We start from the raw sequence: 14,059 nt of genomic DNA on the forward strand, positions 1-14,059 counted from the left end.
TATTTAGATTTTCAATGAAGTTTGAAATTAGATAGCTAGAAAAGAATTACAACATATTTGACTATCAGAATGAGAAAGTCAACTGTCAGTGTTATGTGGCTAATCTCTGGTTGAACATCTGCTCTCGGGTTTTAATATCAAAAGAGATTTCCCTTTTTCTGAAGTAGGTGTATGTTGATGAAATACAACAAATTCCAAATTAATCCTGAACCAAATGTAAATAAGAATGCAAATTTGCTCCCTTAAATTATTTACAGTGGTTCCCAGCATTAAATAACACAGTACCCAGCCACCTGCAAAGCAGCCCCCTTCATCTCCCCCTTGCCACGCTGAGGGAAAAACCATAAACCCTGGAGCACATAGAGAACCTGGATTCAGAAGTGAAAAGTCATATTTGTCCTGTGAGGGAAGGCACAGTATGAGACGGTGTGATCTGAAAGAGTGTCCTGTTCCGGAATGGGCTTTCTTGTCACTGTGGTCGGCCTGCACTCTCCAAATTAGGAGAATCTTAAAACTACACCCTTTAAAGCATTTGTGATACTTAGCATTCTTTTTAAGAAGTGCAAATACAGCTAGAAGGGCTGTAGGCACACTTTGTGTCTTAATTCCATCAGATTGCTCTCCTTGGACTGATCCTACTGCTTTGATGAAAGGTGACCATTGACTAGAGTGTGGTCTAGGGAAAGACAGTCCTTGAGGGGATCCAGAGTCTTTCCTGAGTTGATCAGACCTGGGTAGAAGTGTGAAGAAGACTCAGAATATGGCACAGAATGGGGAGATGAGGAAAAGAACAAACTCTGCATAAGGGGGAACCCAGAAAGGAGATTAGAAGAAAGCAAAGGTCACCCATTACAAAATTTTACCTAGAGCTGCTCCTAGATCCAGAATGAAAACGCTTTTTTTCTTTGTTTTTCTTGCCTTCTTCCTCCATGAATTTTTTGGCCCTGGGTTTCCAGAGGATAGGATTTGGCTAGTGCTATTAGTGCATTAATTAAGCTTTATTATTAAGCTTTTAATTAATTAAGTTTTATGTAATTTTGTAACCTAGGCTAGGATCTGACTTATAGTAGTAAGAAAAAGTGCATTCTAAGTGCTAAATTGCAACATGTAAATATATTTGGGGACAGTTATCATTATGAAGTTGAAAACCCCTAAAGTTGAAGAACCCTAAGTTCTTTCCCTAAAACTAAATCCTAAAGCTTTTGGCCTAACCAGATAGTGTTCAGCAAAACCTAAATCTAAACTTTTATGCAAAGATAAAATATATTAAGCCAAACACAGTACAGATATCAAATATGTATTATATAAAAGTTGCCAACAATATCAGTGTTTATAAAAATAGGTTGGCTAATTCTTACCTTAAATGTTTTAATGCTATTGAATTAAAAAAATAATCAATATGGAACTTTATTATCATTATATTTTATTTAATGAGACTATTGGGTTGGCCAAAAGGTTTATTCAGATTTTTCCATAACATCTTCTAAGCAAACTTCTTGGCCAATCCGATATTGCTCATCCTTGAAGCTCAGTATTAAGTAGTTGCTCTGTTTTTATTAATCTGTATTTTCTAGCATATCAATGAGTCATATTTGGTACTCTTCAGATTCTATCATTGTATACTGAGATTAAGCCACCTACATACATCAAATGGTGAAGGTAACAGTTGTCAACTCCACCCACCTAAATAATTGACACCACAAGCTGATTTTGGAGTCAATGCTTTCATGTACACTATATGGTTTTACTGATGTACACCACTCAAATATGTTTTAATAACTTGCTATAATAGATAACTAATTCATTTTAAGAGTGAATGGCACCTACCAAGTATCTCCTTCATTTTGTGTCATGGAAACCTAGCTTCTAGTACCATAGAAATATATGATTTCTAAAAAGTTTCAAGTTTTTGTGATAAATATTAGAAAATGCATCAGGTCATTCATTCTAAATATTTAAGCATATATTGCCTATATTTCATATAAACCTGGCTCATTAATATTTATATAGATTTTTAAACAATTTAGTAATCTTTTTGTTAAAACCATTATGATTTATCATGTATTTCCATTGATAATTCAATTTGACCTAATTGAACAGATTTTTCATGCCATGGTACTGTTGAATATATTGTGCATTTGTTAACTGACTTGGCCATTCAACTTGAGTACTTTATATAGTCTAGAAATTTTATAATTTGTACTTTTAATAAACGTATCAATTTAAATGGGATTTTATCCAAACAACCTAGACATTTCGTTAGAGTACATTTAATTAAAACAACTAAATTTGACTCCTAAAATATTTTAAAATTCTGATACTTCTAAAATATGAAATGTTTGTCAGTTGAATACTGCAGATGATTGTCCATCTAACTGACTAAATACACTTGCTTTGGTACAAGAGAAGTTTATTGACAACTACACCAACCCTGCAATTCTGTGTTCTGTCATTTCAGTGTTAATGGTTCCTGACTTAATCACACCCACAACACTTTAAGCAGAGCAGTTATTGTTTTGAGGTCCCAAATATTGGGATTTTATAGTTCAGATTCTAATGCACATGTAAATGCATATGCCATAAGTCACTTCAGCCATGTTCGACTCTTTGTGACCTCATGGACTGTATCCTGCCAGTCTTCTCTGTCTGTGGGATTCTCCAGGCAAGAATACTGGAATGGGTTGCAAGGCCCTCTTCCAGGGGATCTTCCTGACCCAGGGATTGAACCTGTGTCTCTTATGTCTCTTGCATTGGCAGGAGGGTTCTTTATCACTAGCGCCACCTGGGAAGCCCTGCTTAGACACGAATACATGTAATAGCTACATTTCCTTCCTCTCTGCTTGGAACCAGCCATTTCCCCAAGTGCCATGATCTTTTAGTGGGAAAGGGTATGTAGAGACCAAACTCAGGCTGCTAGGTATGCCCATTTGTTATATGGATTGTCATTGAGAAGCAAAGAATTTTAATAGCTTGAGCTTTCCATGTATCCCCTAGTCCATAAGCTATAATGTTTAGAGGCAAGTATAAGCCATTATGCACAAACAATGTTATATTTGTTTTTGAAATTATTTATGCTTGATCTTTTTTAAAAAGGAATTTGCAGCAGCTGCATAATAGTATAGTTGGATTTCTTCTTTTTTTTTAGTTGCCTTAACTTTAAAAACAAACAGGGACAGGACTCATAATAAAAATATTCTGAGACTTTTTTGATATTTGTGTCTTTCAGGTAGCTCAGAATACGTGAGCTTTTCAGATCATTGTGCCAGTTTCTCCATGTTGTATGGTGGTAGAGAATAGTCTAGAAGGTTATAAAATGATCACGAATGAGGAAATAGATACTCAGCTTAGAAAACTTGCAGTTTGGGATGGAAAAGGCAGGTTCACTGTGGAACCCTTCTGGATCCTGCTATTTGAAAGTTACTCTGAAAGGGGCCAAGACTAGCAGACAGACAGACAGACAGACAGACAGACACACACACACACACACACACACACACACACACACACACACGCGCGCCGTGCACAGAACTCCCTCAGTAAGGAGAAGAGAATTGCCTGTGCTTTTGATTTGCTTTACATTTTGAAATAAATAACATTTTGCCAAATAAACATTCCCTAAGGTAGACATTTTCATTGGTAGATCTGAAACTACACTTAAGTTAAAAGCCTCTGAACTTGTGTATTTTTCTCTTAAATTATAATTTGCTTTTATTCCTGTTTAAAACCCAAATGTAAAAGATGTGTTCATATGCTTTTTACTCGCTCTCTTTCCTCTTTTTTGTAACCACAGAGTGACAGCCTTAAATTTTAATTTCCTGACTTGGCTTGTCTTCGCCTTACTTTTTTAAAAGTGAGTTTAATTTAAGTAAATTTCTCAAGCTATTCATACTTAAACACATTTGCGCAGCATCAAAGAATCTTACAGTATTATTGCAAGCAGCTGAAACTCACTTTTCCAGTTCCATGTGCTTTGGATTGCTCCTAACTTTAGTATGAATTGTTTATGAATTTTTCAAAGAATGAGGCAAACCCTTTTTGCTTGATCGGCATGGCTAAGAAGTGTGATACACTAGCATGCACACAACAGGCACCTGGGTTCTGATCCAGACTTCATCAGTTTCCAGTTGCATGTTTTTAATTCATGAACTTCTTCAAACGAAAATGCTCATCGGTATACTGGGGACTATAGTTTGTCCTCCATTTATCATACAGGGTTGCTGTGAAGATCAAATGGATATAATATTACTTTCAGAATGACAGCACTCCCACCAGCGTGCATTGGTGGGGCCTCTTTTAGATGGTCCCTGTCCTTAGAAACGTACGCAGGGAGGCTTCAGCAGCAGCCAAGTCCGCTTGCACTGAGGGGCGTCATTTCTTCCCACATGTTCTTTCTCCTTCCTTCTTCCACTCTGGCAGAACTGTGTCAGTGGGTCACCAAAAGAGATTGCTGATTCAACTGATTCCTGAAAAAAAGGTAGTCAGATCTCTTCGGTATTATGGAGATCAAACAACTGATTTACTGGTCTTCTCATTTTTCTGCTGCCTGTGTTGGCATGTCAACAGACTTAGAAACAGTCCGTCTCCATGTGACATAGATCTTTCCGGGCATTTCTTAGTGTTGGTATGCTGTTGTTGACCTGCTTCCCTGGATACCTCTGTGTTCACTTAGTTCTCCCTTGGGTCACTTTTTTTCCACTTGCCCTGGCAAGGTTTCATATAGCTGTTAGTAATATTTCAGCAGCCTTCTTTCAATATATCTTATAAAATAACTTTGCCATGTATAGTTTTGGGATGAACTGGAAAGGCTAAATGAGTGAGGAGGGAAAGTTGAGCTCAAATTCAGAGTGCCTTACCCCAGAGAGTACAAGACCTGGATTTTTTTTGTTTGGTTGGGTTTGGTAAACACTGTGATATTGGATTTTCCTTGGACCAACAGAGGTATAATTGCTTTAATTGGCACTTGCTTTAATCTTAATAGTTAAAACCAATACGTTACTAAGGAAAGAGGTTTTCTTCCAAAAAACTGTGACACCTGAGGTTATGTGATTAAAACTGTTGGGGAATCTATCAACAAGTAAGATGAAAATATCCCTAGAGACACTGGGGACAAACTCCAAATTTGGAGAAAGACCATTCTTCATAGTAATTGTTAACTTAGGTCTGGGTGGCATGTGGAAGCACTGGTGGATGGGGCACCCCCCAGCACCATCTGCAACTTTGATCCCTTAACTTTTAGGGCTCTTTTCTATGAAAAGTTATCAATCCTGAAGTTGGGCACATTTGATTGTTTTGTGCAGCATTTATGCACAGGAAAAGTTTGATAACAACTAACCTTACCTCAGTGACCCTTCATCTCAGGTTTATTCTTGACTTTCAAGATACAACTAAAGATTTCTACGTTATCTCTTATAACAAATACATTTTAAAAGATGCCTCTTTGAGTTCTGATTTTTAGAATTTTAGTTCTGGGCTTCCATGATAGCTCAGTTGGTAAAGAATCCTCCTGCAAGGCAGGAGACCTGGGTTCGATCCCTGGGTTGGAAAGATCCCCTGGAGAAGGGAAAGGTTGTCCACTCCAATATTCTGGCCTAGAGAATTCCATGGACTGTATAGTCCATGGAGTCTCAAAGAGTCAGACACGACTGAATGACTTTCACTTCACTTTCACTTTAAAAGTCTTTTCTATGGATAGATTAAATGGAATAATCACATAATTCTTAAGTCTTTTGGACACCATCTATGTCTGCTATTATTTTAAAAACTGAAACAGAGAAATGTAAAACCATCTCATAAGTTGCTTTGGTTTTACAAAATCATTCTTTTATGACTTCCATAGGTTTCTTATGAGCTCTGTAAATTGTACAACACATACCCTGCCAAGGCTGTTGATATCAGCAGTTACTGTGTGAAGTTGCTCTATGAATGTCACAACAATAGTGGTTCTTGTTCAGCGTGATGAAAAAAACCATTCATATTCTTAGTGAAAAATATGAAGATAATCTAATTCCGACAGAAAATCACCTGTGGACATGGTTTTGTCTCATTTGATTTCTTCTGTTTTCTGCCGAGGATCAGAGTATTTATTTAAAGTGCTTCAGCAGGATATCCCAGTTAGAGCTCTGACAGCCTGTTTACAGTTCATCTCTGCCCAGGGGCGGTCAAAGATACATCATGGATAAGTGAGATGACTTGCGGGCAAGAGGAGGAGGATGTGTGGCAGGATTATTAACTTTGAAATGAATTAGGGTAGCGTGACATGTCTGCAACAGCCCCATGGGTTAGTCATTTAACAAGGATTCATGTGCAGAAATTCTCACCAATTCTTCAGTGTAAGTGAAACTAACCTTTATGGAGAGGGAATAAGGAAGATACACAAGGATCTACTTGACAGTATTTAAAAAAAAAAATCCTTCTAGCATGAAGACATTTAAATCTTCCTTTGTTAAACTATTCTGTCTGCTTGAAAAGTTGGCCTAGGACCCTAAGGCTTCAAGGTAAGGAGGGAGAAAGAAATTACAAGAAGAGGCAGCTGCCCTTTCGGCTGGTGGACGTCAACATTTCTTTTCTTACCCAGTACTTGACCTTCTGCTCTTACTTTGCTTTCGTGAAGTAGGTATGTGACTGCTCTGACCAGTTTTTCCATTCTTGGTTGTAAAAAGTATTAGCTTTATACTTTCAAGATGCAGAAAAGGAGCTGTCCTCTCAATGCTCTCCTTTTTGTTCCGGTCTGTTTTTCTTGCACAAAGTGGGTACTGTGCCCTGCTGTCTGTCTACTGGGAGATTTAGGTGTTCCAAGTCATCTTGTCCGCTCTCTGCTATGAGCCTCAGGACTTGGGTGTCCCTGAAATGCGCTGCTTTCTGAAATCTGGATATTTCAGTTAACTTGATATATTTCTTCATAAATTTCATTTCTACTTGGGAGAGGCTGATTGAATTTTTTTCAAAAAATTAATTTAAAATATAGGGTACATTCTTTGTATTGATCTTGTTTTAAATATCTGGTCCTGGAGGAAAAGCCAAACATGAATAAAATGATGAGCCATCTGAGAGAGCCAACAAAACACGACGCTCAAGTTGAAAATATACTCGGGGGTGATAATTGTTTTAGAGTCTCCTGAACAGACATTGGGAATTCTGAGTTAAGTATCATATTGTCAAGTGTCAGAACTTGACTTTTACTAAGAGACATTGTAAAAGCAAGCATGTTTTTATTTAGTCGCTAAGTCGTATCCAACTCTTTGCCACCCCATGGACTGTAGCCTGCCAGGCTTCTCTGTCCACTGGATTTCCCAGGCAAGAAACTGGAGTGGGTTGCCATTTCCATCTCCAGGGGATCTTCCCAACCCAAGGATTGAACCTGGGTCTCCTGCATTGGCAGGCAGATTCTTTACCACACAGCCAACCTGGAAAGTCCAAAAGCAAGCATAAGATTCTTGTACTATATGGTACTTTAAGATACTTAATTTCATTTAATATAGAAACTTATTTTGTATTAATTGAAGCATAGCTAAGTAGAAAAATTCTTAGCTAGAGAAAAACATAAACCATCCTCTCTTCCTTGCTCCTCACTTTTACCTCCATTTTCACTTTTTTCTCCTTTCCCTCTTATTTGTTTGTCTGTATTCTTTCAAAACATACGTTTTTTAGTTTTGTGTGTATCTTTATTTTATGTTTATATATAAGATTAGTATTAAAATATTCTGCATCTTCTTTAGTCATCTGATTTTATTATCAGTGTACTTTGTTCTGTGTTCATCATTGATTCTAAGCCCTGCATAGTACTCGTGGTGGACAGCCATCATCTTTGATTATCCACTCTCCAATGGCAGTTATTATATGTCATATTGTTATTTTGTCTCACGTTGTCATATGTTACGATGGCACATTCTTATATGTCACATTATCATATATGTTCTGTGTGTGTTACTACAAACACAAGCTCAATAATTACAATGATTCCATTAAATTTTATTTTGTTAATTGGGTTTCTTGTGTCATTTTGGTATTCCAGTGCTGCACTGAAAAATGTTAGCAACAACATGTGAGCAATCAACTAAACTAAAATATGGGATTTGAATGGACAGATTTACACCAGAGAGATATGTATATTTCATCCACTTCCTTCAAACTAGAGTTCAGTGTTGTTTAGTCACTAAGGCATGTTCAACTCTTTTGCAACCCCATTGACGGCAGCACACCAGGCTCCTCTGTCCTTCACTGTCTCCTGGAGTTTGCACAAATTCATGTCCATTGAGTCAGAGATGCTATCTAACCATCTCATCCTCTGTTGCCCCCTTCTTTTGCCTTCAGTCTTTCCCAGCATCAGGGTCTTTTCCAATGAGTCAAACTACAGAAACACCATTTATTCAGAACTGTATCATAGAATGCTTAAACTACCCTGGTGATTTTATTTAGAAAACATTAAATGTGACTCAGTGGCAGAAGTCAGCCCAGAACAGATGTCATCTTTGTCCTGTCGTTTTGTGATTCACAGTTCCAGGAAAATATTATAATCAATCTTGCTTATGTAGTATTTCAAGTCATGTATTCAGCCTCTGAGCCTTGAGAGTAAACATGTGTAAACTTGGATGGTGCTTTTACGTTGGCAGTGAGCTGGCACAACAGATTGGGCAGAAACTGGGAAATCTAGTTTGTGTCCTGTGAAAGTTTACAAGTTAGAAACATGGCACTGTAAATCATATGCCACTGAAACCTTGTTCCAGACCCTAGGCAAAGAAGTCCCATCACCACACAAACACCATATTCGTTCAGAATTATCCTACCTCTCTGTTAAATAGTCTGATGACCTTAACACCTCATCTCAGTGTTTCTTCCTGCATTCTGAGGCCCTGCTGACCGGACCACACATTTCCGAAGCAGCAACTTATACATACTCATTAGAGCCTGGATTCACACTCCTACTTCATCACTTCTTAGCTGGATGACTTTAAGGATGTTGCCCACTTCTCTCTTCCTGTAAAATTGCCTGCTCTGTAAAACAAAGGTAATGAGCCATGCCTAATCCACAGGTGTTTGTGAGAACTAAATGAGATGATACATGCAAAATACTTAGAAACATGAGTGGTACTCATGTTTAATCCTCTTATTCCTTCCTCTCTGTCTCCCTGTCCCTCCCACAAGCAATGTACAAATTGCAGCTTCCTGACTCTTTCATGTTATTTTGCCACCTGGGTTACCCTCTTTACCACCTGTTGATCTCAATCCTGCCTATTCATGCCCTCTGCCCAGAGCATGGCCCTGGCTGTTCCTGGGCGTCCTACCTCCTCTTCTTCTGGCTGTGACGCCACAGACCTTTCATCTGCCTGCCATCCCTTCACCGGCGTCAGGGGCTCGTTTCGTCTCTAAAGCAGGGGTCTCTACCTCCGGGATCTCATGCTTGATGATCTGAGGTGGAGCTGTTGTAATAATAATAGAAGTAAAGTGCACAGTAAATGTAATGTGCTTGAGTTATCCCGAAACCATCCTCCCGCCCTTGGTCCATGGAAAAATTGTCTTCCATGAAACCGATCCCTGGTGCCAAAAAGGTCAGGGACCACTGTTCTGAGGGACACTTGAGGCTCTAAAGAGCAGAGGCCTTTTCTTTTCTTGTTCTTCTGTCCATGAGAAACATCCCACTTGGATATAAATACTAGGAATAGCTGTGCTTTTTCTAAACCACTGACTTACTTTTGAGCTTATGGACAGCAAATCTTACAACTGCTTGTGTTTCTGTGTTTCTCTTTGCATTGACTGCTAGAGAGCTCAGAGTTAGTTTTGAGATTTACATCTTGTTGGTGCATTATAGTTCACGGCAAGTATTTTGAATCCAAATCTCAGCTCTTTGTATTGTTTATTTTTTCCACATTTCTTGGTGACCCACCCTTATCTATGTTTTAAATCCTGTTCATTTATATTCATTTTGTAAGCATCTTCAGTACTCTTGGGAGCTAAGTAGGGCAGACTTAATGCTCTAAAGAGCAGAGGCCTTGCATAAATCTTAAATAGTTTGGTTTGAAGCGACATGGAGGGCAGACGGCTTCCCTGGTGGCTCAGCGGTAAAGAATCTGCCTAGGATGCAGGAGACGCAGGAGACCGGGGTTAGATCCCTAGGTCGGAAAGATCCTCTGGAGGAGGAAATGGCAATCCACTACAGTATTCTTGCTGGAATAGAGGACCCCTGTGGGCTATAGTCCGTGGGGTCAAAAAGAGTCGCACATGACTGAACACGCACACATGGAGAGCAGGTAGGAGCAGGGCTAGGCAGAAAGCAGACACAGGTTCAAAACCATTCCACAGCTTCCCCACTGATTGGCTTTGGGCAAGTTATCTGCATTTTCTGAGTCTCCATTTCCTGCTCAATTAAAGAGAGAATGAACCCCCACCCAGGGTGGCTGTGCTGTGTAAATGAGATCATGTGTGTGAAGAATCTGGATCCGGATGCTGCCTGTGAGATATTAGTTCCATCCTGTATCTTTCAATGCATCTTTAAAAAGTAAGCTATTCTAATAAATAGAAATTACTTAATTAATTGGTATTTCATTGATCAATATCCATTTTAGTTGATACATTTAAATGTAATTAACTTGATTAAAAATATGTACTGTGTTTAGTAAGGGTTGATCAATTCTGGCACCTATGGGAGCTGCTTCCGTGGGCAGCTCAAGCATTCACCAGTTTGCTCAAAGAGTCAATGCCCACAGCTCACCTTAGGTATGTGGGGGACTGGACTCATTCCTGTCTCTGAGTCTGTAAAATCTGCTAATAGACAAAAAGCACTCAAACATGAAGATACAGCTGGATCTTATCATACTGCTTGGAGTGGGTTTTCTCTCTTCACGACAAACAATTTCTGATAATTAATATCACTTAAGAATGCTGAATTCCTGGTTGTCAGAGTGAAGATTTTATCTGACAAAGGCTCCCCCGTGTCTCCCACTTGCTATCTGGAGGTCGGCATTTTTTTCTGCTGGGCCAGGTGGGGTTGGGAGCCCATCCGTGGGCTAAAGCATGTGCTTGGCGCTCTGACCTTGCCCTTACCCTCTCTCTGCCCACCCCTGTTAGCCTTGTAGCGGTGCTTGGGAATCCGCATCCTGTGGGAAGACAGACGATCAGATGACAGCTTCCGGTCAGCCTCGGAAATACGTGAATGCCTTCTCAACCCGGACTCTGGTCATGTGAGACGTTTGCAGACAAGCATTATGGTTTTCAGAACACTTCAAGTTGACTTGGAATATAGCATTCCTCTACATGAAACTTTTCATGAATGGGAGAAGAGCCTATTTTTGTTGTGGTACAACAGTTGAGAGAAGCACCAAGTGCATTTAGATGGGTGAAATCGTGTGAGATTTCACCCACCTAAACGGATTTTTTAAAAAATTAATAAGTGTAACAGTTTTACCTAAATTATTAGGTCATGGATTGTAGTCAGTGGTTAGTATCTTAATGGAGATTTTTTTTAAAAAAACATAAAATGATTTATCTGTATTTTAAGAGGATCCAACAGACCAGTATTTTTTCTGTGATGAGGTTTTTGAAATTTAACACAAAAAAAAGGTACTCCAATATCACTTTTCTCAATCACTAAACACAATGCATTACTATAAATGTTGGCTTCACTCCGTGGAATAAGTAATCAATATTGTAAATGCTCATTTATGGTCAATAACATTGGAGGTACGTTTATTGTACCAAACCATTTTATGAGGGTTTTTTTGTTGTTGTTAGCTTGCTTTAAAAATTATTACTGTATGAAATAGTTTTATAAAAAATTATATTTTTATTCAGTAATTTAATTTTGTACATGCCAAATGAAAAAAAAATGTGTTTTGCTGCTATGGATTTAGCCTGTAGACATGCTGCTAGTTATCAGAAGGGCAGTAGTGCTTGGGAGGGAGAGAAAAGAAACTTGGTGTTAGGTAATTGACTATGCACTAGTATTGTCAAACGTTTTTATTTTATATATATATATATATACATATATATATATACTTTTTTCCTTTTGTAATACATTGGGAAACTTATTTGGGAGATTTTGCATTTGTGGTTGTTTCTTGTTTTCTTTTTTTTTTGTTCTTGTTGGTTTATAAGAGGGTGCATTGCACTTCTTTATTGGGAGATCTGTGTTGTTGATGTCCTGTGTTTTGTTTTGAGTTCAGCCTGACTGTTCTTTAATTCAGGGCTTATGTGTTTAATCAGCATTCTCCAGAGTCCTTAAGTGTATGCTCTCAGAACTGCCACACACAACCTGTGTGTTTGCAGCTGGGGTCGATAGCCAGTTGCTGCCTTAAGAACCTTTGGTGCAAGATGGCCGGTACTGAACTTTTGATATGACAGTGTACTTACTGCCTTGTAGTGAAATAAAGCTGTGCCCTTATTTTACTTACTTTTGACTTCTGTCTTACTTCTGATTGTGGACAGTAGTTACACTTTTAGGAAAATGAAGTGAACACACCATCTGAACTTGAAGAATTCAAGAATTGTAACTTTGGAGAAAGAAGAACAGGCAAGCCAAGTTAGTTCACAAATGATCATGTGCAGAATGACAGCTGGGAGGAATCTTCCAGAATCTAGTTCAGAATCTTCTAGCATCAGTCAAGGCTCCAGAAGCATTTAAATTGGGGTAAGGCAAAGAGAGTTGATGTACAAGGGTACCAATACCACGGATGTGGGCAGTGCGTAGGAGGACACCATGGGCGGGGCCCGCACACGAATGCAGGCCTGAAGGGTGATGTCATGTGGAGGGCGCAGTCATGGAAAACAGGAGCCCTTCTTAAAAAATGTATTACTTATTTATTTGGCCATATCACACGGTATGTGGTATCTTAGTTCCCCAACCAGAGGTCAAACCCAGGCCCTTGGCAGTGAAAAAAAAAAAGTCCTAACCACTGGACCACCAGGGAATTTCTGTAAGCAGGAGCCTTTAAGAGGAGCAGTGACCTTTGGAATCCTCACAGGAGGAGAGCCAAGGGTAAGCCTTAATGTTATATCCCCATATCCCTCCCATCAGACTTCCCTGGTAGCTCAGCAGATAAAGAATCTGCCTGCAGTACAGGAGACCCTGGTTCAGTTCCTGGGTCAGGAGCTCCCCTGGAGAAGGGATAGGCTACCCACTCCAGTATTCTTGAGCTTTCCTGGTGGCTCAGATTGGTAAAGAATCTGCCTGCAATGCGGGAGACCTTGATTTAATCCCTGGGTGGGGAAGATCCCCTGGAGGAGGGCATGGCAACCCACTCCAGTATTCTTGCCTGGAGAATCCCATGGACAGAGGAGCCTGGTGGGCTACAGTCCGTGGGGGCAGACACGACTGAGTGACTAAGCACAGCATAGCACATCCCTCCCATCTCTGCCAAGGGTCCGCATTGGTAGAACCAGCCAGAAGCCAGAAGGCATGGGAGCACCTGGATGTAACAGCTGGTCAGTCACCTAGGGCAGAACCAGAGGACATTTTCCTGTTGGGATAAGGACAAGGCCACCCAACTGAGTCATCCATTCTGGGCAACTTCCTGTTTTATGGATGAATTTCCACTGGCTTCCGCCTCTCAGCTCAGTCTTCTCACTGTGGTACCACATCCCTTTCATATATGTTCCCTGCAGTTTCCTTTAGTCACTCCTTTTCAACTCAGATTTTGAGTTCTCATAGGAAGTGATGCAGTTGGTATTCCTAGAGCCAAGGATTTGTTGCCCCTAATTACTAGTCTTTAAGACTACTTAGTATTCTTTGGTTCTATTTCTAATAAATGATAACACATCATCCCAGTGTTAGGAAGCTTATTATAGTCATGCACCCTCAGAACATTTCCAGGTGCTAACTCTGCCACTTACTAGGAGCTTGAACTTAGACAAGTCACTAACCTCTCTGAGCCTTTTTTCTCCCCCTGTAAAATGAGTTCATTCCTACATGCACTCTTGTTAAATAATGCACTGTATAAAAGTTTGTTATTACATAAGCTTTCCATAATTAAGTGATGCATGCTGTGTGATGTGTCAAATGTTCATTTGGTCCATAATGTGCATTGGCAGTTGTAAAGTTCAACTTAGGGGTCAGTGGATATCTGTTGAA

The 14,059-nt window shown here is 39.4% G+C and overlaps 1 protein-coding gene across 4 annotated transcripts in view; it reads left to right on the forward strand.

Moving 5' to 3' along the window:
• The window catches only part of MYB (MYB proto-oncogene, transcription factor), a 35,468-nt gene extending 23,086 nt beyond the window's left edge, over window positions 1-12,382 (forward strand). For all 4 annotated transcript variants that reach the window (XM_043457321.1, XM_043457318.1, XM_043457320.1 and 1 more), the window contains one exon: window positions 11,062-12,382. In XM_043457321.1, coding sequence (XP_043313256.1) covers window positions 11,062-11,178 — 117 coding nt within the window. In that variant the 3' untranslated portion in view covers window positions 11,179-12,382. The remainder of the gene's footprint in view (window positions 1-11,061) is intronic.
• The last annotated feature ends 1,677 nt before the right edge of the window (window positions 12,383-14,059 follow it).

This window comes from Cervus canadensis, chromosome 33 (assembly GCF_019320065.1).
Source record: "Cervus canadensis isolate Bull #8, Minnesota chromosome 33, ASM1932006v1, whole genome shotgun sequence".
Taxonomy (NCBI): domain Eukaryota; kingdom Metazoa; phylum Chordata; class Mammalia; order Artiodactyla; family Cervidae; genus Cervus; species Cervus canadensis.